General features: G+C 34.7%; 1 protein-coding gene across 1 annotated transcript in view; it reads right to left on the reverse strand.

The window, feature by feature from the left end:
- Positions 1–23,845, reverse strand: part of CCDC88A (coiled-coil domain containing 88A) — a 114,397-nt gene that overhangs the window by 53,754 nt on the left and 36,798 nt on the right. The window contains exons 5-10 of the mRNA XM_052648821.1: positions 23,015–23,073; positions 19,515–19,598; positions 17,822–17,962; positions 12,656–12,828; positions 3,650–3,731; positions 1,525–1,683 (exon numbers count right to left, since the gene is read on the reverse strand). Of these exons, the coding sequence (XP_052504781.1) occupies positions 1,525–1,683; positions 3,650–3,731; positions 12,656–12,828; positions 17,822–17,962; positions 19,515–19,598; positions 23,015–23,073 (698 nt within the window). The remainder of the gene's footprint in view (positions 1–1,524; positions 1,684–3,649; positions 3,732–12,655; positions 12,829–17,821; positions 17,963–19,514; positions 19,599–23,014; positions 23,074–23,845) is intronic.

A 23,845-nucleotide genomic window follows, 5' to 3' on the forward strand; every position in this document is an offset into this window, starting at 1 on the left:
GTCACAAATGTTAATATGATAATTTTTAAAGTTCTGAAACATATTCTTTGTTAAAAAATAAGACATTAAGCTACCTTTATCAACAGGTCTATGCAAGATTAAAGGTACTGAGGAACAAATATAGTTGGTTTCATTTTATTTCCCAGAATTTAAATTATTATGTAAACAGGGGAGGGAGATGGGAGGAAGTTTCAAAAGGGAGTGGATATATGTGTACCTATGGCTGATTCATGTTGAGGTTTGACAGAAAACAGCAAAATTCTGTAAAGCAATTATCCTTCAATAAAAAATAAATTAATTAAAAAATTATGTAAACAAATACTCAGCACCTATATTAGGATGAGTCTACTATAATTTTACATGAAATTGTCAGGGTATATTTAAATTCTTAAGTCACAAGGATAAGGAACTCAGTATAAGTAGTCTAGATTTTTAAGATGCAAATCTACATAGAATTGGGGCTTAATTTATTTAATAAAATATATTTAAGTTTCTCTCTACTTGAAAGTGAAGAGTTTGGGGTTTTGAGTAAAATACCAAGACTACAATCAATATTCAAGTAAATCATAAATGAAGGCTTTATCAAAAAATACTTTACATAAACATCTTAAAATTACTATGTATGTTTTGAAGACATGTTCACAAATCTATATTGCTAAGTTATATGCCTGCCGTTTATAAGCTGGTCAAGCAAAAGTATACTAAAACAATGGCACACATGAGGACCCCTGAATAGTCCCACACACGCACCCATTTAAAAAAGTATAAAAGAATTAACAAGCAGCTTATCCTTGCACTCTATTGGGTCTATTTTCTGGTAACATTCAGGCTAAGTTTTAACTTTCTCTTACAATGTTTTCACTTGATATTGCAAACTCCTTCTTTGTTATCCCCATACTGAAACTGATGAAAATCTCCTCTATTTACAGACAAAGAAGAAATCATTGAGAAAGGAAAAAAGAATGCAAGAAGCAAGATTTCCAAATTATTGCTATCAAACTCAACTTTATGTAACACAGAATTGCAACCATTAAATAAGAAAAACTGGTTTTCTTCTAACTTGTTCATATAAAGAGACAAATGGCATTGGGGAGGTGAAGGAAGAGAGAGAAGGAGAAGAGGAAGACAGATACTGATTTTGCTTTCACTGATCCTAATTTAGTATTCTGAGTTGAGCAGCAATCAGAAGCATTCACTTCTAGGCATGAGTTCAAAATTAGGAGAGGCATATATACTTTATTTTAACTTCAAAGTCTTCCCTACCTGTAATGCTAATTAAACAAAGGAATGAAATAAAACCTCCAATGAATAGCGTCCAAAAATTCCTTTTTACAAGTCTAAACAATATGCTGATCTATCATAAAATAAGCACCTGATGGTATTGAGCAAACATGAGTTTGCTCAATGAGTTTGCTCAATGTTTTCAAGAGTTCTTTACATTTATTAAAATGCATTTTAAATGCATTTTGAAAAATCGTAACTTTTAAAGAAAAAATTGTGAATTGTTTAAATTATGCAACATACCTCAACTCTTGCCTTATAAAATTCAATATCATGTAGTCTCTCTTTATATCTGCTGACTTCACTTTCAAGCTTATCAACTCTGACGGCCTTCTCCCGAAGTGCATCTAATTCATCTCGATACATTCTTGCAGAACGAGCATCCGAAAGCAAATTCATGTTCTAAATATAAACACATACTAATATTTAAAATATTATTCTCTATTTTCAAATTGATAATGCTTCGGTTGTGCAATCCGATGAATTTACAAAAAAAACCCAATTACTTCTGTACTTTAAAAGTATGACTTTTTGTGGGACGAGGAAGCCGAGTGGTTAAGGAGACAGACTGCTAAAAGTGTGAATTTTCTGGTATAAATATTATACCTTAAGTTTTTTTTTAATGTGATATATAAAGTCTTTTTTTTAAAACCAAGATTAAGAAGTATTTTTAAAGTATACACTTCTATACAAATATAAAAACACATGCATACATACAAGTTTTTATATATAATGTTCACTACTAAGATTGTAAAAAATATTCAGGACATTTTAAAATAAGTAAATCTCTTAACATAACTGTCTGCAATGAATTTAAGGTTAAAAGCTAACTTCAAAATACAAGATAGTAAAAATACAGAGGAGGCAAACTGCTACAAAAGTTGATCATTAGTTACTTTAGAGAAATGTTTCCATCCAGATATGTTACCAAAATCCTGCTGAGTTTTTAAATACTTCCACATGAATGATTACTTGCATATAATTAGTATATATCTCTACATCATTTGAAATAAATATTAAAATTCAAACTTTAAAACGTCCTCCTGCAATCCTTTGAATAACAATAATTGAAGCATGATCCAGAGACATCTGTGGGTCTCTGAAAGCCTTCTGGGGAGTTCATCAGGTCAAAACTATTTTCATAATGATACTAAGACAGTACTTGCTGTTTTCACTCTCATTCTCTCATAAGGGTACAGTGGAACTTTCCAGAGGCTACATAGATGGCACATTATTAACTTAACAGACTGAATGCAGAAACAGATATGAGAATCTAGTAGTCTTCAATTAAGGAAGGCATTAAATAAAGAGATTTGCAAAAATATAAAAGATTACTATTCTTCTAATTTTTCTGTTGTTTTGGAAAATAATGGTTATTTAGTTACCATATAATTTTTATGTTAACATGGAATGGGCTGAGTATTATTTTCAAATGAATTAATAAATATTTTTCAATTACTAGTTTAAATTTCAAATATAGTTAATTCCAGTAAAGGGAATTCACATTAAATAATCCTCATTAATTTTTAAGAGTAAAGAAGGGTCTTGAGACAAAAAAAGATTGAGAATCACTGTTTTAGATGGAACACAAAAAACCCTGCTACCAAGCAGTGGAACAGCAGTCACAGCATGTCTAAAACTGAAGGTTATGATCCCTAGATTCATTCACCTAGAAAGGTCACAGGTTTATGATCCCACAACTGAAGCAACCCTGGAATTTAAAATGGCAGCTTGGGGGAAGTAAGGACAAGAAAGAATTTTCCAGCCTTATCCCAATCTTTATCATTTACGGCTTAAAGAAGACCTCTTGCACTACCTTCAAATGAAAACAAAACATTACAGAGTAATTAAAAGAAGCAAATTCTTAAATAGTTTTAGTTCATGATGAAAAAACACACAGCTTCATAAAAAATAAAGACATTTTAAAAAGTACAGGATCTACATGGTAGAAAAAGAGAAAAATTAAAATGCATTCTATTCTATGGAAGTTAACATAAAGCACCATAAGAGAGCAGAGACTTAGGGAAATACACATAAGCAGCACAGTTTAGCAGTAGAGGTATTCCAGCTGTCAAGTCCACAGACGCCAATACATAAAAAAGGAAAACCTGGAACTGTCCTAGTCCTAAGAGGTTCCCTGAAAGCTCAGCAAGGTTTGACTAGCACACTGATAGAGAAAAAAGAAAACTCCGAAGTTCTTTCCAGTTTTGATTTCTAGTTTTTGCTCTGGCGTTTCTGAAGACAGAAACACTGAAAAAGTCATTATATTTCAGTAAACCTCAGTAAGCAGTAAGGCAAATGCTGTAAATTATAAGGAGAAAACTCAATTTCCAATTGATATTATATAATGAAAGTTCCAGGTACTAACCTCTTGCTGCAGCCTTTTTAGCTCTATTTCCATTTGCTCTAGTTCTTGTTTACAGTCCAACAATTGTTCAGTCTTTTCCTCCCTTAAATGCAAAAAATATTTATTAAATAAAAAACTTTGTGCGTTGAAAACTATGATCATCTCAACTAATACAAAATACTATCATTATTAAATATCTAACTTAACATAATATTGGTCATGACCTCAAGCTGGGGAAAAAGACAAAGAAATTGGCATTAGGAATTTATATGGTTGGATGTCATCAGACTCACCCTTAAAGTTCTCCAAATGCTAACAACCTCAATGAGTAATGTCCTCATAGTTCATAATGTAGCTTTTTTTTCTTCATCTCTTCTGTCATTTCCTGATTCCCATCTCCTTACTCTCTCTCCCTCTCTGTATAGTCACAGACAAATTAGCTGGAAGAGTTCTTAAGCAAGGCAATACTAGCTGGGTCTGAGACTTTAAGGGTCTCCAAACTATTTTCAATATTTACAATGACCTAAAGAAAATAATACAGTGCCACACAGATATGTAAAATCTTTGACTCTCTCTTAGTTTCTACCCTGAAGTCTGGACACTTTTGTATTTCTCCTAATACACTTTTTTCTTTTTACACTGTGTTCTAACTCCCATTTTCTATCTCTCCTTTAGAGTCAAGCTCCTCAAAATAAGTCTCCACTCATTGTCTCTGTCAACCTTCTGTTCTTAAATAATAAAAAATAAATGTTCATTATGTAGAACAATCTGCTTTTGACATCTCGTATGTGCTTATATTTAAGTTTTTTCACCAGAGAAAATTTTTATTGAAGTATAGCTGATACACAATGTTATATAAGCTACAGGTTACTGTGCTTCACAATTTTTAAAAGTTATACGTCATAAAATATTAGCTATATTCCCTGCATTGTACAATATATCCTTGTAGCTTATTTTATACATAAGTTTGTACCTTCAATCCTCTGCTACTATATTGCCCCTCCCCACTCCCTCTTCCCACCAGTAATCACCTGCTTCCTGTATCTAAAAATCTGTTTTTCTTGTTACATTCACTAGTTTTATTTTTTTGATTCCACATATAATTGGCATCATACAGCATTTGTCTTTGTCTGATTTATTTTACTTAGGATAATACCCTCCAAGTCCATCAATGTTGTTTTATTTATTTGGCTGTGTTGAGTCTTAGATGCTGCACAAGAGATCTTCATTCCATCACGCAGGCTCTCTAGTTGCGGCCTGAGGGCCCTGGAGTGCAGGGGCTAAATAGCTGCAGTGCACAGGCTTAGCTGCTCTATGGCATGTGGGACCTTAGTTCCCCGACCAGGGATCAAACCTGTGTCCCCTAGATTTCAAGGTAGATTCTTAACACCTGGACCACCAGGGAAGTCCCATGTTTTTAAAATAGCAAACTTTATCCTTTTTATGACTGAGTAGCATACCATTTTCTCTCTCTATATATATATATTTTTTTCCTATACATCTTCTTAATCTAATCATCTGTTGGTGGACACTTAGGTTGCTTCCATATCACGGCAAGTATAAATAATGCTACTATGAACACTGTGGTACATGCATCTTTCTGAACACCACATTAACAAACTGATTAATAAAAACCATATGATCATCTCAGTAGGTGCAGAAAAAGCTTTTCACAAAACTCAATACTCATTTATGATAAAAAAAAAAACCTCTGCAGAAAGTGGGCACAGAGAATAATAAACTGTATATCCAACAAAACCAGAACTAACATCAGACTCAACAGTGAAAAGCTGAACACATTTCCATTAAGATCAGAAACAAAAAACAATGCCCACTCTTGCCACTTTTATTCAACATAGTCCCAGCCACAGCAATTAGACAAGGAAAATAAAAGGAATCCAAATTTAAAGGAGGAATAAAACTGTCACTATCTGCAGATGACATACTACAGATGAAACTGAGCAAGACTCTGTCAGGTCATTCCAGGTACAAATCTTTTTTGTCCCCCATTTCTTGTTTGTAGGAAATAGGCTTCATTCAGCCTTCTGATTCCCTGAGATCTAAGGGCAGATTCAAACAGCTGATACTCACAGAAGGAAGGGAATGCAGAAACAGAGGAGGAGCAGCTGAGAAACAACAGTCCAGCAATAAAGCAGGGTTCTGGTTCTTCCTCAAGGAATAGATCTAACAATATCTTTGAGCTTTTCTGCAGAACTAAGGCCTCCACTCAGGTGGAGAATGGTGCTCAGAGAATGGTTAAAATTTTAACCATTTTAAAATGGTTAGTTTTAAATGTACAGTTCAGAAGCACTAATTAACTTTACAATGTTAAATTATCACCACTACATATTCCCAAAACTTTTTCATCACCCTATTCAGAAATTCTATACTCATTAAGCAATAACTCTGCACTTTATTTTCTCTCTCAATTTGCCCATAAAAGATATTTCATTTAAGTGGAATTATTCAAATTTATCCTTTTATCTGGCTTATCTCACTTAGCAAGCTGAGCTGGCTCATCTTATGGCTCATTCCATGGCTCATCCATGTTGCAGCAGCATATCAAAATTTCATTTTTTATGGCGGAATAATAATCCACTCATCTCACACGCTAGTAAAGTAATGCTCAATATTCTCCAAGCCAGGCTTCAGCAATACGTGAACTGTGAAATTCCAGACATTCAAGCTGGTTTTAGAAAAGGCAGAGGAACCAGAGATCAAATTGCCAACATCCGCTGGATCACGGAAAAAGCAAGAGAGTTCCAGAAAAACATCTATTTCTGCTTTATTGACTATGCCAAAGCCTTTGACTGTGTGGATCACAATAAACTGTGGAAAATTCTGAAAGAGATGGGAATACCAGACCACCTAACCTGCCTCTTGAGAAACCTGTATGCAGGTCAGGAAGCAACAGTTAGAACTGGACATGGAACAACAGACTGGTTCCAAATAGGAAAAGGAGTACGTCAAGGCTGTATATTGTCACCCTGCTTATTTAACTTATATGCAGAGTACATCATGAGAAACGCTGGACCAGAAGAAGCACAAGCTGGAATCAAGATTGCCAGAAGAAATATCAATAACCTCAGATATGCAGATGATACCACCCTTACGGCAGAAAGTGAAGAGGAACTAAAGAGCCTCCTGATGAAAGTGAAAGAGGAGAGTGAAAAAGTTGGCTTAAAGCTCAATATTCAGAAAACGAAGATCATGACATCTGGTCCCATCACTTCATGGCAAACAGATGAGGAAACAGTGGAAACAGTGTCAGACTTTATTTTGGGGGCTCCAAAATCACTGCAGATGGTGATTGCAGCCATGAAATTAAAAGATGGAGGGGGGTTCATGTTTGGGAATGCACGTACACCCGTGGTGGATTCATGTCAATGTATGGCAAAACCAATACAGTACTGTAAAGTAAAATAAAGTAAAAATAAAAATTTAATAAAAAAAAAACAGACATGAAAGGAAAAAAAAAAAAAAGATGCTTACTCCTTGGAAGGAAAGTTACGACCAACCTAGACAGCATATTCAAAAGCAGAGGCATTACTTTGCCAACAAAGGTCCGTCTAGTCAAGGCTATGGTTTTTCCAGTAGTCATGTATGGATGTGAGAGTTGGACTGTGAAGAAAGCTGAACGCCGAAGAATTGATGCTTTTGAACTGTGGTGTTGGAGAAGACTCTTGAGAGTCCCTTGGACTGCAAGGAGATCCAACCAGTCCATCCTAAAGGAGATCAGTCCTGGGTGTTCATTGGAAAGACTGATGCTAAAGCTGAAACTCCAGTACTTTGGCCACCTCATGTGAAGAGTTGACTCACTGGAAAAAACTGATGCTGGGAGGGATTGGGGGCAGGAGGAGAAGGGGATGACAGAGGATGAGATGGCTGGATGGCATCACCAACTTAATGGACAGGAGTTTGAGTAAACTCTGGGAGCTGGTGATGGACAGGGAGGCCTGGCATGTTGCGATTCATGGGGTCGCAAAGAGTCGGACATGACTGAGCGACTGAACTGAACTGAATAATACACTGTGTGCCCACGAGCACATTTTGTTTATCTGTCCATCTGTTCATGGCCACTGGGTTGTTTCTAGTCTTTAGCTATTGGGAATAATGCTTCAGTGAACAATGGCATGCCAGTATATGTTTGAGTTCCTGTTTTCAATTTTAGTGGGATATGCATAGGTGTGGAATTGCTAGATCATATAAAAATACTATGTTTAACTTTTTGAGGAATATTCTAATGCTTTTAATACACTTATTTTTTTCTGGATGTTTACATATTTAACATTTTTAAAAATACAAATAGAGCAACCACTTCTGTGCAAAATTCTTCCCCACCAGGAGTATATTAACACATACTCATCTAAACTCGGAGAAGGCGATGGCACCCCACTCCAGTACTCTTGCCTCGAAAATCCCATCGATGGAGGAGCCTGGTGGGCTGCAGTCCATGGGGTCGCTAAGAGTCGGACACGACTGAGTGACTTCACTTTCACTTTTCACTTTCATGCATTGGAAAAGGAAATGGCAACCCACTCCAGTGCTCTTGCCTGAAGAATCCCAGGGGCGGGGGAGCCTGGTGGGCTGCCATCTATGGGGTCGCATAGAGTCGGGTACGACTGAAGCGACTTAGCAGCAGCAGCATCTAGACTAGTTTCTTCATCATTATTTTGTTTTTTACATTTAGCTCTTTAATCCATCTGAAATTCACTTTGGAGTATGTGAAGTATGACTTTACTGGAATTTCCAAAAGTGTTATCCAGGAGGATCTACACTTACTAATAAAATAATCCCTTTTTGCACCCATTTGACCATTCTATCTACAGTGATGAGGCTTCCATTCACATCTTCCCACTGACACTATTTATCACAGTCAGTCAGTCACCTATTGCCAAATCCAACACATTATTTTCAGGTCTTTGAGAAACTTAATGCAGTTCATGCCACTCTTCGTAAAATGCTTCTCCTTTGGTTTCCATGACTCTATACTCTTAGGATTTTCTAGTTCTCAATATATTAATTCTCTGATTCTTTTGCTGATTTCATGTTTTGTGCCTATCTTTTGGCTAACAATTATCAAGTTATCATTATCTGTGCCACACACTTGTGCTATGCATTTTACACTCTGCCAAGCACTTAATCCTCACAAGAGCTCTAAAGAAGTAGTAGCTCATGACTGCAGCTTACATTTGTTGAGCACTTATGTAATACACACTGTTTACTTACATATTTACCTCATACAACAACCCTACAGTAAGCACTAATATTATTCCTATTTAACAGTCTAGGAAACTGAATAGTCTTAAGAGTTTCAGTACTTGGCCACAGTCACTCAGTTAGGAAGTGTTGAAAGCCAGGATTCACATTTTAGAATGCCTCTAAAGCTCATGCACTTAATCATTTGCTCTACCCGTTATTTTGTATATGAAGAAACAGTAATGTGGGTAATAAACGGGTAATAAATGACATCTACCTTCGACCACTTAAACACCTTTCTAGTATTTGTATTCTAAAAGAATACATCCTTCATATTCTTCATGCTCATGGGCAGTCTGATCCATTCCAAAGGTTTCAATTATGACTTACATGCTGCTGCATATAGTACTCTGCATGAGTATACTAATGATCTGAAATCTCTACTCTGCATCATGGGCCAGATAGTCAATTATCCAACTGATCATCTCCACAGAAATATTTCAAAGGCACCTCAAACTAAATATGTCAAAACTAAACTTGTCTTTTACCTTAATAGTATTCCTCTCTCTTATGTTCCCTGTCTGAATGAATGGCATCACCATCTAGACAGACACTACTTATAGGAAACTAGGAATTATACTGAAGACACTACTTTCTTCCTTAACACCTCCTCTTTAACCTCATCATTAAAACCCTGGATCAGGCCCAAACCACTTCTTGCCTGGACTGTCCTTCAATCTGTCTTTACAATGACACCAGAATTTATTTTTCCAATTTGAATACTCACTAAAGGTCAGCTACTAGGTTGATATCTCTTTATTAAAACAGAAATCTGTTTTTAAACTGCTCTCCTATACAAAAAATCTTCAGTTGGCCCCCACTGTTTAATATTCAAATTTCTCAGCACTGCACACATGCCATTCTACTTACCCACTCCATCATTTCAACTTCATTTCCCCATGTCCCTCTTCATATTCTATTGCTGCTGTTTCTTCTGCTTCTACCCATCTGAGCCTCTTCAACTTACTTAATGCCTAACATCAGGTGAAATGTTACTATCTCTATGAACTTTTCCTGACACCACTCCCTTTTTTTCCCCAAGTCAAAAGTGAATAAAATTCACTTACTCTCAACTGTAGGGTATAGAGATTTGTAATATTCCTCCAGTTTTCATGTAATTTCATGACGGACAGGGAGGCCTGGCATGTTGTGGTCCATGGGGTCGCAAAGAGTCGGACACGACTGAGTGACTGAACTGAACTGATTAAAAGTTTATCTCAAAATTCAACTTAAAAATGGGCAAAGGAATTGAATACACATTTCTCCAAAGAAGATATACAAATGGCCAATAAGCACATGAAAAGAGACTCAACATTATTAGTCATGATGGAAATGCAAACCAAATCTACGGTTGTAATAAAAGGGTATATAATAACAGGTATTGCTGAGGATGCAGAGACACTAGAGGCCTCATACTTTGCTGGTGGTGATGTAAAATGGTACAGCCAAATAGTTTAACAGTTCCTCGAAAGGTTAAACACAGAGCTACTATATGACCAAGAATTTCCACAACTCAGTAAATACCTAAGAGAAATGAAAATATATGTCTATACAAAAATACACACATGAATGTTCATAGGAGCATTATTTAAATAGCAAAAAAGTAGAACACAATCCAAACGTCCATCAACTCATAAATGAGTAATCAAAATGTAGAATGTCCATAAAAGAGAGTATTATTCGACCATCAAAAAGAATGAAGTACTGCTATATGGTACAACATAGATAAATCTTGACAACATTATGCTAAGTGAAAGAAGCCAGAAATAAAAGGACACATAATGTATGATTCCATTTATATATATGAAATGTCTAGAATAGACAAATCTATAGAAATAGGAAGTATATTAGTGGTTTTGAGGAGGCAGAGGCCAAAGGTGATGCAGTGACTGTTGATGGGTATGCAGTTTCTTTCTGGGGTAATGAAAATGTCTTAATATTAGATGGCATGGGATGATTGCACAACTCTAAGAATAAACTAAAAATCATTGAATCGCACACTTTAAAAGGTTCAATTTTCTGATATATGAATTATATTTTAATAAAGCTGTTTTTTTTTCTAAAAAAAAATATTTTGCATGAGAGAAAAACTCTTTGGAAACATGCGATCCATGGAGACAAAGAGAATTATTAGAGGAAGCATTTGATAATGTTAAGTACTGCATAAAAGTGAAATTTATAAGGAATTACTTCTTCTTCCATCCAAATTACACTTTTACTCTGTATGTCAATAAATCAAAAGCAATTATATTATGATGTACCACCCACAAGTATGCTATCAATCTGCATGTTCTTATTACAATTATTTATCTCCATTAGGTATAAGGCAACCTAAAGTATTTTTATCTACCATGATTCCACACTTCTATCACTTTAGTAAAGATCTATCCCAAGAAAAACACTTAAAACAGATGTTAACAGAAGAAACCCATGAAGGAACACATTTTCAAAGGACAACAAAAGATATAGATGGTATTTGATGTAATGCTAGTTACTGAGAAAACTTGCTATATCTGGCATATTTATTTATTCATTAAAAATATTCATTTATATTTTCCAGTCAACATGAGACCAAATTTTACTAATCTCTTTAAGTTGTCTGGAATTTTAACAACACTATGCTCAAGTAAATTTTATTTTAAAATCAAATTTTAATATAGTGCAAAATGTTAAATGAATTCACAGCCATCACTGCAGTTCTAATTGCATGCTTTATCTAAAGACTGAAGAAGATTGTGCTAAATTATATGGAACAAACTAGTGTTCACTGTTTAGGCTATCCATTAACTGCCAGTCAAACTAATAACAGCAATCTCTTCCCTAATTTTCACGGTGCAGCTGTTTATAGAATATCTTGGGCGTATTCACTTCAACAGATACATAATACCGCAGACATTCACAATGAAAGCTGTATTTTCTTGTTTTCAAATTTTCCTATGGACTGTATATTTTTTCTACCTTGCACATTCAGCCACTTTCTTAAAACTAACTGCTTTAAACAATCAATAAACTTAATTGTTATATGGTGGTTTTAAATTCAAAATCTACACCCCAAAGCCTAAATTTCAAGAAAACAAAACCCTCCCAAAAAAGGGGAAAAAAAAGGAAAGAAAAAGCCTATAACACACAATTCCTTTGTTTTTTAAAGTGCAATATAAGAAAATCTCCAGCAGAGACTGGTTGTGTCTTTACAAGTTATTCACCAATGTGACATTTATACTGATTTTCCTGTAATGATTTTTGAAAGTTAAATAAATATTAATTTTATCAGCACTAACCAATCTGAATATTTACCATTTTTAAGTACGTGACTCAGGCATTTCAATTACTCCATGCAGAAGATACACAAAATTATTTTTCTGTAATACTGTACACCAAAAATTCATTTTATAACATTAATTTTTAAAAAGCCAAACTTAACAATCTGTATCAGTGGTTGTCAGTATTTTGGATTTCATGGAATGAAAAAATAAAAAAATTAAGCAGACCTTAATTTGCCAAGGAAAAACATTATTTTATAAAAGAAAGGACATCCTAACACTAGAAGAATAGGAAGTACATAGATACAGGATAAAGGGCATCCTTTAAGTTGATAAGATTTAGCATTAAGAAAACTTTGATAGTGTCTTCATTTTGACAAATACTACTGAAAACTGTGACACAGCCTACCAACTGGGAACCGCACAATTTCATAAGCCTAAAAACAATGCATTTAGGTCACCTTTGCAACCATATAAATTCAACAAGCCTTGAAAAGTAGCAACTTACAATTCCTGCCTAAGCCTTCTTATCTTGGCTTTAGCATCTGCCAGCTCCACTGACAGATGTTGTCGACTTTCTGTTCGCTTCATGCCTGGAGAACCACAAGGTGACTGTGCAGATGAAGAGGCGTGGGGTAGAAAATGAAGACCATCCCGCTCTTCAGAGAGTTCCACAATAGTCTAAGGAAATAGAAATCACAGAAGCATTTTTAGTATTTTACATATCAGAGAACCAAATACACAACACTAGTCACTAATTCTAAGTATTATACTACAATATCAGAAAGAATCCATTGGTCAAAAATGTCTTATTAATTATCTTTATCATTAATGGTGAACTTTTTGTTTTTTGATTATGCCACACAGCATGTGGGATCTTAGTTCCCCAACCAGGGATCAAACCCACACCCCTTGCATGGTGACTTAAAGACAGCACCACCAGGTAAGTCCCTTAACTTTGACATATTTAGCTGTCATTTTTCAAAAAGTTTCATTCAACAGTACCTGGTTGAGTTATTTAGTAGATAACACAAGACAAAGACAATACTTTTTTCCCTTCCCAGTGTTTTAAGAAAAATTAATAAATTGTGGTAAAATATGTAGAACAAATAGCAACTGTTGGAAAAGCATAGAAGATTTGCTGACACAGTAAAGAATTAACTCAAAATTATTATGTCTGTAACTGTTCTGTCCAACACAGTAACCAGTAGCACAAGAGGCTAATTTCAACTTTTAAAAATCAAAAATACAGTTCCTTAGCCTTCTTTACTAGAACATTACTCCTATATCACCATTCCTATGCCTGAACCTCCAATCACTCAACTCTCGCCCTCTGCCCAGTCAAACAGATTATTCTTGGCTACTCTAGAGTTCCGATTTGCCCTGAAACTGCAATTAGGCTGTTAAATGTCACTCTTACTTTCTAATTTAACACTACTATGTCATTCTTTGACTATGGTTCGTTCACTCTTCGGGGAAAAAACAAAAGGAAACAAATATATATAGAACTCCTAGCTAGAGAATCCTCCAACAAGATCCCATCCAATACTATAATTGGCAATAGAGGCTTTACATCTATTTTAGATATAAGGAAACTGAGGCACATATAGATTAAATAACTTAAAAGTCACACAGGAATATAACACAAATTCAAATTCAAGTCTGACTTACAATGCTATGTCATTTTCCTTACCTACTGTCAATTTTTCTATTCCTGTTCCAAGGTGATAACTCTAAAAACACTAAACAAATAAAATACAGCCCTACTACAGAAGTTGTCATCCACTTTCAATTAAGCTCTTTCCAATGTCCATCAATTCTTTCACTGAAAATCTTGATGGTTTCCTGGCAAAATTTTCCCATAAAGGCAGATGTAAATATATTCCCTTTTCTCTACACAAGCCCCCAACTACCAACTGCTATCATGACTTCCAACAAATGAACTCTCCTTCAATTTGTCAAAGAAACAGAACCACCTGCAATAAATTCCTTCATTTTTATGCATCTCTTATTCCCAACACATATTCCTTACTTCTGTAACATTTTCAGTTTCTCTCTTCCTATTGCTTTTTTCTCCTTGTTCTTCAAAGACATACAAGTTTCTACTATCTAGGGAGGGAAAAAAAATCACATTTTCCCCTTTATTATCCTTCTACTTCTCTTTCAATGTTGCGTTTTGAAGGATGGTTTGCTCACTGACACTACTTCACCTGGTCTATCTACTTAGTATGTCCAGCCCAACTCCACTGTCTCTGTGGATAGTGTTACTAATTTCCACAGCACCCCAAGCTCAAACTTCACAGAGTCAGCTTTTATTTGCCTATTTTCTTACTGTCTCAATTAATATTGCCTCTTACTGTCGCTTTAATATTGCCTTATAACATCTCTTGTCTTTAACAAAAGTACCTGCATACATGTGTGTGTGTCTGTGCTCAGTCATGTCTGATTCTTTGTGACTCTTTGGACTGTAGCTCGCTAGGCTCCTCTGTTCATGGGATTTTTCAGGCAAGAATACTGGAGTGGGTTGCCATTTCCTCCTCCAGGGGATCTTTCTGACCCAGCGACTGAACTTGCGTCTCCTATGTCTCCGGCATCTGCAGGCAAATTCTTTACCTGTGAACCATCAGTATCTGCATATAGTAATTACTAAATATCTGTTTCATACACAAACTAGAACTTAATTACACGCCACCTTATTTTTCATTTACAATGTGCTTTTCTAAAATAAATCAGATACAACCTTCCTTATACTTCCTTTGTATCCCTGATGTTATCCAGCATAGTAGTGAATACAAAAAGCTGTTCAGAAATATTTAACTGAATTATTCACAAAACAGAAAACTCAAGAAAAGTACTGAAGATACATATTATATTTGAAATTAGCAGGTGGTAAAATTAAAGTATAACAACAATTTCCAGTTGTAAACAAACAGAGCACAAAAGATCTATGGATGCAAAATATTTTTTAAAAAGAAAGAAACCATGGGGAGGGAGGTGGGAGAGGGGTTCAGGATGGGGAACACATGTAAACCCATGACTGATTCATATCAATGTATGGCAAAAACCACTACAATATTGTAGAGTAATTACCCTCCAACTAAAATAAATAAAGTAATAAAATAAAAAGAAAGAAACCTAGTATTAAGAATTAAGAGAATACCCAGAGGTACTTTCCATTTTGCCTTTTCTCTAATAGTGGTAGTTTCTCGAGCTCAAGAACTCCAAACATTTTCAAAAAGTCTGATAGGAAATGTTATTAAGGCATACTTTTAATTTCTGAAAAGCTTTCTCTGATCCTTCCAATCTTAGGTATTCCACTATCAGTTGCAAGTAGTATCTTTCTTCTTTAAATTCATATAGTACAACATTTCGGAGAAGGAAATGGCAACCCACTCTAGAATTCTTGCCTGGAGAATTCAATGGACAGAGAAGCCTGGCGGGACACAGTCCATGGGGTCACAAAGAGTCGGACATGACTGAGCGACCAATTCACACACATGGTACAACATTTAGATACGTCTCTTTTTTTGGTACTTGTCACTTAACAACTTTAATTACAGTTAACTCACTTGTTAAAATAATTTCCCTATTAGACTGTAACCATCTTTGGTTCTTCTTTGGAAGTCTGTTGCTCTCTCGTACTCTAGTAAAAGTTCTTACAAAAAGCAGGTATTTATCAATATATGGTGAAGAATGAACATATGATACAACAAGGCTAAAAATTTCAGGTGATGATAATTACAGAAATCATCATTAAGGAAAAGTATCAGCAGAGATTTAGGCAAAGGTATTATAAAGGTTAGGATCACAAGTGTTGGAGTTAGAATGGGCAAGTCATCTAACCTCTCTGAACTTTAGAATCTTCATCCTTAAAATGGAATTCTTGTGCAGATGTACTAAGATTAAGTACACAATAAATCTATAATACAAAGCTTGGCCTAAACAGTGACAATAAATATTTAGTTTTTAGTAAAAGGAGAAGATCCTGCTGGAGTTTAGTAAAAGAAGATCCTGGCCTGGGGAGATCCTGCTGGAGAACATGCTACCCACTCCAGTACTCTTGGGTTTCCCTGGCAGCTCAGATGGTAAAGAATCCGTTTGCAGTGCAGGAGACCCAGGTTCAAACCCTGGGTTGGGAAGATCCCCTGGAGAAGGGTACAGCTACCCACTCCAGGATTCTGGTCTGGAGAATTCCATGGACAGAGGAGCCTGGCAGGCTACAGTCCACAGGGTTACAAAGAGTCTGACATGACTCAGCCACTTTCACTTTCAAAAGGAGATGACTGAAGAGATCCTTGTTTCACAGCATTAAGAAAAAAAAAGACGTATAATTAAAAACAACGTGACCAAATTATACTTTCTAGATCAAAGGGAAACAATGATGACAGAAGAGCAATAAAAACAGAGAAAAGGGCTCTCTGTTCTAACAAGGGGGAGCACCCCTCGTGGATAGCCTGTGGCTGCCCAATGCTGGCCATGCCAACAAATGGAGGATTTGAGTGCTAGGATACCCACTTGAACTCCCAGTGTGAGTACTACCGCCTACTGAAACTGTTTTTACTAAAACAGTAAAAAGATTACTAACATAAAAAAGAAGATACAGCATATGGTTCAAAACTGACTGAAAATAAAGTGATCTGAGTATCTCAGGGTAGGTTTCATATATACTAGGGATGTTTTGAAACTCATTCGTTTCTTCCTTTGGTCTCACTGTCTTAAATTTTTAAAAAATTCAGCTGTTGCTTTAAAAAACATTTCTTTATTTCCTATATATTCTTCTCTTTTAAAGCCATAAGAAAAGCTAAAAATTCCCTTCAGAAATGAATATATTTTATAGAGCAACGAGAAAGCTTTTTATTCCAAAAACATCTCTAGAAATTTCTCCTATATAGTCTTTCATTAGTCCCAAGACTAATCAAATTCTCCATAAATAAACTCAAATCTGTCTCTCTCATGTAAATTGAACGACTGATCAAAGTTTTACAGTCTCCAGAATGACAGAGTATTTTGGTCTGCTATTAAGAAAATATTACTCACCACCACATGCACTAATGTCTAGACTTCTCTAAAAATTATAAACTGCTCTCAAAGAATCCAACCAAAAAGTCTGGTGCAATTTTACTCCTTTTAAAAGCAAAGTGCTTTCTTAAAAGAGCTTATAATAATTCTTTTTTAAAAATCACACCTCATTAAACTGCTACAAAAATCTGAGACCTTTTGCGGCACATTTTATTCAGAACACCTGTTATTCTCCTTTGATTAACACATTTTTTACAGTCTCAAAATGTGGCAATGAAACTACAAAATTAACCTTAATCAAATTCTTAAACTTTGAAAAAGCAATGGTTTTTCCACTTACATCAACGATATTTTTAGTGTTATACTTTTGCCAGAACTCTGGTTTCGTACTTGTTGCCAGAACTATAGGGATGAGTTTTTAAAAAAACACAGAACAAAGTCAGAGTAATTTAAAAGGAAGGGGAAAAGAAAATCCAATTGCAATATGTTTAGTAGCACTTTGGGGCTCTTATGCATCCTTTCTGGTTCCTATGTTACACAAAAGACATATAGTACCTTATTACCTGTCCCTAAGAAACAGACTATCAATTCTCAAAAATCTCTGAAGTTTTTTGGAAAGGAAACTTTCATAATATACTAAAAGAAATTTACAAACCTCTGAATGTTCATCTCTCTCATCTATAAGCCTTTTTAGATGCAATACCATGTTTTTCAAGAGTGGTTCTATTTCCTCCTGAGACATATCAGTCACTTCCATCCATTGTAGATCAAACACATTTTCCTGATTATGGGTTACCTTCAGAAAGCAACCAAAATAAACAACTTTTAAATGGCTAATACTTAAAAATAGATTTTAGTACAGTAAGTTAAATATTATATATCCCATATAATAAAAATATGAAAAGTAAATATGTCTAAAAGCATTTGAAATTAACGAATGCTGAAAAAGCTTCTACTAAAAATTATTTTCACTAAATATAATCTTTAAATGAATTTATTTTTATCTTCTAACTAAAAAATAAGATTTAATTCAAGGCATTCCTAAGGAAAGGTGATACCATTATTTCTGACAACTGCTTTAATAGAATCAATTGATCATTTCCTTAGATAAGACTAAATAAATTGTAACTGAAATCAAAAGCAAAAGTTTTTTCTAATCCTATACTATATATATTATTGCACTTTTATTCTTAAAAAGCAAAGTTTTTACAGATTCTGAGGTGACACTATCACAGCACCTTAGGAGAAAAAGACTCCTAATAAAGATGTTTAAAAGAATGGAGAAGTTATATAAGTGAGATACTTATTTCTTGTTTTCCATTTCTCACTGTGATTCTGATATTTTGCTTTAACTTTCACAATAAACAGAAAAATAACACTTTCAAGAATGGTGGCAAATTCAGTAACGTGTGGCACTCAACATTTATTCAAAATAAAATACAAATCACAAAGCTAATGGAAACATATATGTAAAGGGAAAGTACCAACAAAACTGTATCTTGCTGTGTACTAATATGCTTACTGTTGACAATACTACTGACAAGAAAGCAGAGTTCCATGAACATTAACTAACAGAAAAGAAAACATATGGAACACAAGGTGATTTAAATAGAGATTATTTAAATATAACTCTTCCCCCTTCCGTTTCCTTAGTTCTCTCTAATCAACATGTAAAATTTAACACACTGTAGTTCTAAAAACTAATAAGTACATAAGATTAAAAGCCCAAGACTAGACAGATGCAGAAATAGCAGCTTAAAAAAAGAAATCTTAACAAATATTAACTTCAATTATTTGACATTGCACATTAGGTCCTATATTTAGGTTTTACATGGATGATACAATCACTAATGTATTTATAATTCAAGCAATATCCTCAATAGAAATTCTGCTGTGCCCATTCATTAAAACAAAATCACTGGAGTGATATAATACATTACCTTAGCTCACTTTAATTTGAATTACAGGCAGTGATCCACTTTATGCTGTTTCCATTCACTATATCATGCATGCTATGCTGTCTAACAAAGAAATATACATTCCTCAGATAGCACTTTCTGCCTATATCCCTATGGATAAAGTCAACAGTACATCTGTAGTCAGCACTGTGCCATTATAGATGATTCACTTAAGAAGCTATGTCTAAAGAAAAGAGGATGACCTAAAAGCAGAGTGCTTAAGTTGACTTGTATTTATTCTTGCTTAAGTTATGACTTTAAGTATTTGACTATATTTGACTTTTATTTATTCTTGCTTAAGTTATGACTTTAAGTATTTGGGGAGATATACAAATATAATGTATGATGAACTTCATAAAAAACACATGAACATTTTATACAGATTATTACCTCTTGAATATGTGCGGCAACTGCTGCTTTCGTATCAAAATCTAAACCTTGAATTCTTTCAATAAATTCTTCTTTTTTCTGACACTAAGGGAAATGAATAGAACAATCACTCATACTTTATAGGGAATAGTTGCTAATATGTTGTAAATAAGTAAAAACTCATTAGGCTAAAAATCTTGGCTACAATGAGGGTTTAAACAGCACAATAAGGGTTTTGTTTTGCATTTAAATGATCTCTCTAATATACTTACCTAAGATTAAAATTTAGAAATATTTATTTAAAAAGTAAGGTACTGAAAATCCATATTACTTGTATGCTGAAAAGTTCTAAAGCAGGTAATCATTACACAACTCATGTGAGGTCAGTAAAATATTATTATGCTAACTTTACAAACAGAGAAGTAAAGAATCAAGAACTTGTTTCAGGGAGGATAAGTTACTTGCCAAAAAACACAGTGAGTCAGTGGCAGAATTCGGAATATAGCCAAAATGCTCAGTCAGTCTTTGGCTGTCATCAAACAACACAGCCTTTCTTCTTGGAAAAAAAAATTCTAAGCAATTTTTACTTCAAACTTACAATTCATTCTCACATCTTTATCCTATCAATCTCAATAAAAGAAATCTCTTTTTGTGGCCCAGTTCAACACATATAAGATAATACAATAAATATTTGATTTGTTTCTAATAAAAAGTTACCAGGGGCAAAATTTAAGAATGTATATACAAGTACACATGTAGCAAGTAGAATAAAGGCAGCAATTCTTCATTGTGTACATTAAAAAAAACGATATAAACTAAAAGTGTTACAATGCAAACCTTATCTTTTCCTTTCCAATCAGTACTGAATAAGAGCTTAACATGCATCTTATTGTTTTACTCTATCTTCCCCCTACATCTCTTATACTGCAATCCAACTGTTTGTGTAACTGTATTTTTACAGCTACCAAATGAGAAGTGCATACAAAATAGACAGCACAGCCTTGTCTAGCTTAGTTGCATCTTTTGGGCCAATTACTGAACTCCTAGTGAAGGCACTAAACTCAAAAAAGAAAAATTGGGTCTTCCGTCAATAAGAAACTTAGTAAGGTTCTGATTTTACTCTACATATTACATTATAATATTCTATTTCTACTGCCACACAATTTAACTTCATTAAGCACATTTCTATCAGTGCAGAAAGTTCCTCATCCTATAAAAACAAAATTATTAGGATAATACAAAAATATTTAAAATTAAATTACAAGAAATGTAAAGTTTTCAGTTGTAACGAGGAAGTCAGAGTTTTGGGGAACATGTGATAAAAATTACCAGGTTTAAAAACAAGATTTTTGGTCTACTAATATCTGACAGGCATAGTGAGAATAATTAAGAACGACTTTCAGATAGTACCTTTGTAGCATCTATAAAATAACTTTTTAGGTATGGTAACCCCAATTTTTAAATTGTATGCTTCCAAAGTATTGCCCGATAAACAGTTTGAGCCAATGAGCATACATTAAGTGGCAGGGTTATAATAACTATGACTCAATGAAGAGTCATAATTCAACTGCCATACCTCTGGCTGATTTAAATTAAACATATACTACAGTTCCCTTTTCTAAGTCCTAGAGCCACTTTTTATATTTATACTATGTTTAAAAGCTCACCCTTTGACACGATCTCAACATAAATCAATGAGAATTCTTCCCTTACTCTTAAAATACCTACAATTTGTACTAAATCTCACCTCTATTCAAACTTTAGAAGTTTTAAGAAGGCTAGACTTTCTTAAAGAATAAACAGGCTAGACTTTCTTAAAGAATACAGGATGAAGTTGATAGGTTCTTGAAGGCTAGAAAACAGAGAGTACCACGATGGAAAAGAGAATGAGAAGACACTAATTTTGAAATTGAAAAATCAGAATATCAGTGTTGTCCTACACAGTACTCAAGAGCTACCTATGGCTGAGTATTGAAATGTAACTAGTGCAAATGAGCAATTGAGACTGCAATTTTATTTAATTGTAATTATCAATAATCTCAGATATGCAGATGACACCACCCTTAGGGCAGAAAGCGAAGAGGAACTAAAAAGCCTCTTGATGAAAGTGAAAGAGGAGAGTGAAAAAGTTGGCTTAAATTCAGCCTTCAGAAAACGAAGATCATGGCATCTGGTCCCATCACTTCATGGGAAGTAGATGGGGAAACAGTGGAAACAGTGTCAGACTTTGTTTTTTGGGGCTCCAAAATCACTGCAGATGGTGACTGCAGCCATGAAATTAAAAGACGCTTACTCCTTGGAAGAAAAGTTATGAGCAACCTAGATAGCATATTCAAAAGCAGAGACATTACTTTGCTGACTAAGGTCCGTCCAGTAAAAGCTATGGTTTTTCTAGTAGTCATGTATGGATGTGAAAGGTGGACTGTGAAGAAGGCTGAGCACCGAAGAATTGATGCTTTTGAACTGTGGTGTTGGAGAAGACTCTTGAGAGTCCCTTGGACGGCAAGGAGATCCAACCAGTCCATTCTGAAGGAGATCAGCCCTGGGATTTCTTTGGAAGGACTGTTGCTAAAGCTGAAACTCCAATACTTTGGCCACCTCATGCAAAGAGTTGACTCATTGGAAAAGACTCTGATGCTGGGAGGGATTGGGGGCAGGAGGAGAAGGGGATGACAGAGGATGAGGTGGCTGGTTGGCATCACTGACTCGATGGACGTGAGTCTGAGTGAACTCCGGGAGTTGGTGATGGACAGGGAGGCCTGGCGTGCTGCGATTCATGGGGTTGCAAAGAGTCGGACACGACTGAGCGACTGAACTAAACTGAATTTAAGCTTTAACAGCAACTTGTGACTAGTGGCTATTCCACTGACAGTCCAGCTCTAGAGCATAAAAAGTCTGGTGTTAAAAACAGAACTACAAATAGTTTTACTTCCAATTATAAAGATAGGCATGAAGACTAAATAAGCATTAGCAAACTTTTCCCACTTAAAATTAAGCTCTTTTATCTTTATATTCAGTTCTTAAAGTGTTATGGGCACTGAAAGGTTTCTAATTCTATTACAGTAACTAACTTCTAAGCCAGCAGATGATTGAGACTTCATAACTTCTGCCTTTTTATCATCATTCCTCTTCCCTTCAATAACACATACACATACACGCATAAGTCATAAGGATGTTTTGGGAGAGGTTTTCAGGGTACCTTTAGGGAACTTGTAAAGCCTGGGGTCTTTAAAAGCATCTGTATTTTAAAAAAAGATAATTAATTTTAATTAAATTAAAAGAATTAAGTTAACAAACATAATTTATGCTATCAGATATGATTATCTGATAACATAAATAAAATTTGAAATAAAATAACACAAAGTGTTTTTCTTCAGAATCTCCTTAGGTTATACAGCTATGTTAAAATTTCTAACATGGACTCTGAACAGCAAAGGCCCATCCTTTAAGTCTTTCAGAAACTAGAGCCTCAAAAAATTACAAAAACTTATTAAAATAAAATATGAAGTATTTTAACTTACCTGAACTGCACAACCCAGTAAAAGCAAAAGCAACTTTTTAACTTCTTCTGTGCCTTGTTCTGAAATAAAAATAATTACTAGGTACAACATTTTACTTTAGTTCAACTTTGTGATAGTGGTAGAATTAACTCTAGAGATGGTATTCACAACTTGACCATGGAATTAAGTTTCTAATTACAGTGGTAACAGCAGAAGAAATGTGCAAGTATCTCAATTTTGAAAGGCTGCAGTACAGATAAAATAGCTTTCAAAGCTCCATGTGATAACAGATGCTAACTATAAATCCACTACTTCTCCATAAATCATTATATTATAACAGGATACCAAATTAAGAACTGCTGCTATAGAGACATGCCAGAGTCAGTCAAAATGGTCCCGAATAAGTCTGGCTTCTTTTAGGCCTATTGGTGTTTTTTTTCTAAAACATTTATCTTATATGATTCATCTACCTATAAAATTTAAATGGCTTTTCCACTATGTAGAGTCATAAGAATCAAAACCTTAAATGTCAGTTACAATAAGGCTGGTAAAATAAAGGTATATAACAAGCAGGATAAAAGTAATGGTCTGTAACAGAGCTGGAAAGTATATTCACTGTCCAACAGTATTCAATCCAAATTTTCTTAAAACACTGGTTACTCCAGAATTTCACCATCAAGCCAATCTGTCTACCAATAAGTCCAAACTTTCTTTTCAAATTCCTCCTACTCTCCATGAAACCTTCTTAGCTATACTGACACCCTCCCCAAATATACATACCTACACATGCCACTGCCATAACTTCTGTTACTCCCTCTGCCTGTCTTTTTTCGCTACCCCTCTTTCCTCTAA

Source organism: Budorcas taxicolor, chromosome 11 (genome assembly GCF_023091745.1).
Source record: "Budorcas taxicolor isolate Tak-1 chromosome 11, Takin1.1, whole genome shotgun sequence".
In the NCBI taxonomy this organism is placed as follows: Eukaryota; Metazoa; Chordata; class Mammalia; order Artiodactyla; family Bovidae; genus Budorcas; species Budorcas taxicolor.